The sequence below is a fragment of the Cucurbita moschata genome, unplaced genomic scaffold (assembly GCF_002738365.1).
Source record: "Cucurbita moschata cultivar Rifu unplaced genomic scaffold, Cmos_1.0 Cmo_Scf00024, whole genome shotgun sequence".
NCBI lineage: Eukaryota > Viridiplantae > Streptophyta > Magnoliopsida > Cucurbitales > Cucurbitaceae > Cucurbita > Cucurbita moschata.
Genome location: NW_019268540.1, coordinates 821,042 through 824,595, shown reverse-complemented (window position 1 = coordinate 824,595; position 3,554 = coordinate 821,042). Strand labels below are relative to the sequence as shown.

Sequence of the window (3,554 nt, the reverse complement as noted above, 5' to 3'; positions counted from 1 at the left end):
GTGGGCGGGGCTCACATATTCCAAAGCCTAATGGACCGTCATTCTGTACAATAGATTTCTTTGGGTTGAGAAGATAAAAGATAGAGATAGAACAGAAGTACTATGTTTGCTGAGGAAAAAGAATAAAGGGAAAAATGGGTGAGGAATCCACCAGAGGAAAGAAACAACTTCTAATTGAGGTAATGCGGAAAATGGAGGTACAAACTTCATGTCAAAGTACACACTTGTGTAGGAATGAGAATTAAACCTTTTTAAGATCTTCCAAGTTTTAGTTAAAAACTACTAAAACAACATTCATGGAAAAATAAATCTCGGCACTGAAGAAGGAAACGGACAAAGTTCAAGAAAAAAACTAAAATCTCAGTTTGAGCAGGAAACACACAGGAAAAGAAGAAAGAGAATTCAAACGCTCATGCCTTTTCTCATTAAAACAATAGGTTATAAACTTGCCTGCATCATGTGCCACTCCTCAAATTCATCAAATAACTCCAGCCGTTCAATCCTAAAGGACAAAAGACATATGAAAGAAAAGAAAAAAAGGCAAGATCAAAGAAGGAGATATCATACGAAAGGAAATAAAATAAAGCAATATTTTTATCTCGAATTGAATGAATTGCTTGCTATGTTAGCATCGGAGGTCCTAGCAATACTACAACATTTTTTTTGTATTTGAAACCGTTGCTGTTTCCTAAGCCACTACCAACCCGACTGAAAAAGAAAAATTATCCAAATGAGTAAGTAACAACATGATAAACTTTGAATATTATCTATCAATAAAGGTTACACCCAAGGAAAGAATTAATGAGCTTCCCGTCTATCCCCAGTCCCTCTTACTGACAGTCTCAAAAGCATAACACCACCTACCAATCTCTCCCCTATTTGAGTCCCGTTGTACGCTCATTATATCAGCCATTTCTAGCTAACAAACTTACACTAGCCATATCTAGTTGCCTTGTGCGCCGCTATAAGATATCATTCATATATTTCAAACAATTGATCCCAATTTTTCTTCCACGAGCTAATTTAGCAATGCATCAAAATCATATAAATGAACAACTAAACAAGCCATGGCATCAGATTGACAACAATAGACAAACAAAGCAAAAAACACAGTAACCCAAACCTTCGTCTTTCCTGAGCTTCGATCAAGTTATTATACACCTTCAGCATGTCCCATGCTCCAGCTGTCTATCACCCAAACAAGACAATATTCAAATAGCGTCTTTAATAAATAATTAGACCAAAAACAGATAAAAAAAAAAAAAGCCAAGGAAACATATATACAAACGTACAATAAATAAACAAGAATGTACAATGTATTATCACTAAAGAGAACATCACAGATACCCACACATCACAATCTTCACATAAAACAATACGAAAAACTAACAACCACAGAACAAGCAAAAAAAGTTACAGCTTCAAGAACATTTGTAGACCCTTGTAGCTCTGTATGTGTTTATATATATATATATATATCAGATAATATGGTTCTACTTACTTTTACTCAAAGGAAAAAGCAATGGGGAAAATTTAATGCAAGGATGATCTCTTCATGCCACACTTTCATACCAATTGGTCATTATCTATAGGACAGTTTAGTTAATTTATATGATATCAATAACCCTGTTATCCATTCCCCGTAAAATCAATACATCCTAAGAAAGTGCTTTCAGAAAATTAATTAAAAATAGGAGAGCTTTTTTCAAGGCTTTTATCAAGTATAACCATTGCGAAGTTATTTATACTTCAGCCAAAATGGTTTAAGACATCAAGTTTCTCCGGTAAAAGCTTTGCAAATTCACTACTACCAGAGTATGATGTGCTATGATCAAAGTGTTAGGAATACACTAAGGATAATTGTTGTTCAACTATCTTTTATCTTTCAATATTATTTCAGTTGTTTGTTCCTATCAAAGTGGTGCTAGGAGTATCATTAGGATAAGAAACATTATTAGGCTATTAAGGGTAAATTTATATTAGTTAGAACTAGAGAGAGAGGGAGGAGATTAAGCCAAGGAATAGTTTGGTTGATTACGGCCTTGAGTGTGAATACTCTTCAGGGGAGGTTTCAAGAACCTTGGAGTTGCAGTTCTGTCTTTTTATCTTTCAATATCATAAAGCTAATTGAACAATAAAATGAACTAAGCCAAGGAGAAGGAGACATGCAGAATTTCAGCCTCATTCTATTGCAAAAAAGAAAATTTCTTTCTGAAAAATTACCTGCCATCCTTGGTCAAGAAAAAGCTTTTTCTTTGCAAGTAACGTTGGTGTAGCATTGATACCCAACAAAGCACAGCCTCGACTCTGAATCAATAATGTTCACAGATATATTCAAATTATTTCATCTAAATGAATAGGTCGCACAATCTTGAAACCACAAACGAAAGAAGATGACTACAGATTATATGCCAACATTGAGTGAAAATACCTATAGAACCCAAACAACTAAATAGTATTGAAACATAAAAGATAATGCAGCACAATGTAACTCCCAAGTATTGAAACCTCCCCTCTTGAGTATTAACACAAACCCTAAAGGATTTTGAACCCTTGACTTCTTTTTATACTAGACGTTGTTTACTAGCTAGGATAACTGAAATACTTGCAACATCTTAGCTAATGGACCCAAAGGTTTAGACACCTCGACTTCTTTGTTATCCAAGGCTAGAGACTCCAAAATTTTCCTTTCATCGATACCATTCACCATTTGTTAAAACCTTTATGTTTGAAGATTGCTAACAAAAAGTCTCAATCAACACTGTGTTTCTCCAAATCTAATTTTTTGAGCTAAAAAAGGAGCCAATTAGAAATAAACAAACAATACAAAAGGGCGCCAATTGAAGATAATAAGACCAAATGGATAATAGTAGAAATCCTTGGAGACCGATGCCCAAAGAGAATCGTTAAACCTAGCACAGAACCAACCTCATCCCTGGATTCCTCAATCCTTCTACAAATCCTATTACTTCTGTCAGTCCAAAGGCCCCACAAAGCAACGAAAAAGCCAATAAATCACGAGATCCAACCAATATAACAAAATGGCATATGCAGAAGGAATTCCTCCACCATATGACTACACTACGTATTTTGAGCCAGACAAAAAACTAAGCACTCAAAAAACACAATCCCAAACCAAGCAAGCAAATTGATAACTCCAAAGGATGAGAGATCAAAGTTTTCAGCACTCCCTGACCAAAAATGACCACTGCAGCCCCATAAAAAAGAATCAATGCCTCAAGGCATGATCCAAAATGTTAACCCTTACATGCAAATCCTACCAAGCTCATTCGACCAAACAAAGAAAAAAGGGGAGAGGGATCACAAAATTTTAGGAAAAAGATCTACAAGAAAACCCCTAAAGCCCAATAACAAATCGCTCCAGCAAAAAAGTCCTAACAAAGACAGAAGGGCCACAAAGCTTTTCATTTCAAAAAGCCATCTTGCTCTTTACCTTTAAGAACAATTTTTTTTTTCTTAAGAAACCTAAAGAAAAGATTCATGAAGGTAAAAATGAACAAAACAAAACAAACCCCCCCCCCCCCCCCCCCCCC

The 3,554-nt window shown here is 35.3% G+C and overlaps 1 protein-coding gene across 1 annotated transcript in view; it reads right to left on the bottom strand.

Annotated features, from left to right (window-relative positions):
- The window catches only part of LOC111460624 (tRNA wybutosine-synthesizing protein 4-like), a 10,998-nt gene that overhangs the window by 3,093 nt on the left and 4,351 nt on the right, over positions 1–3,554 (bottom strand). Inside the window, exons 9-11 of the mRNA XM_023103827.1 lie at positions 2,224–2,307; positions 1,124–1,188; positions 451–502 (exon numbers count right to left, since the gene is read on the bottom strand). Of these exons, the coding sequence (XP_022959595.1) occupies positions 451–502; positions 1,124–1,188; positions 2,224–2,307 (201 nt within the window). The remainder of the gene's footprint in view (positions 1–450; positions 503–1,123; positions 1,189–2,223; positions 2,308–3,554) is intronic.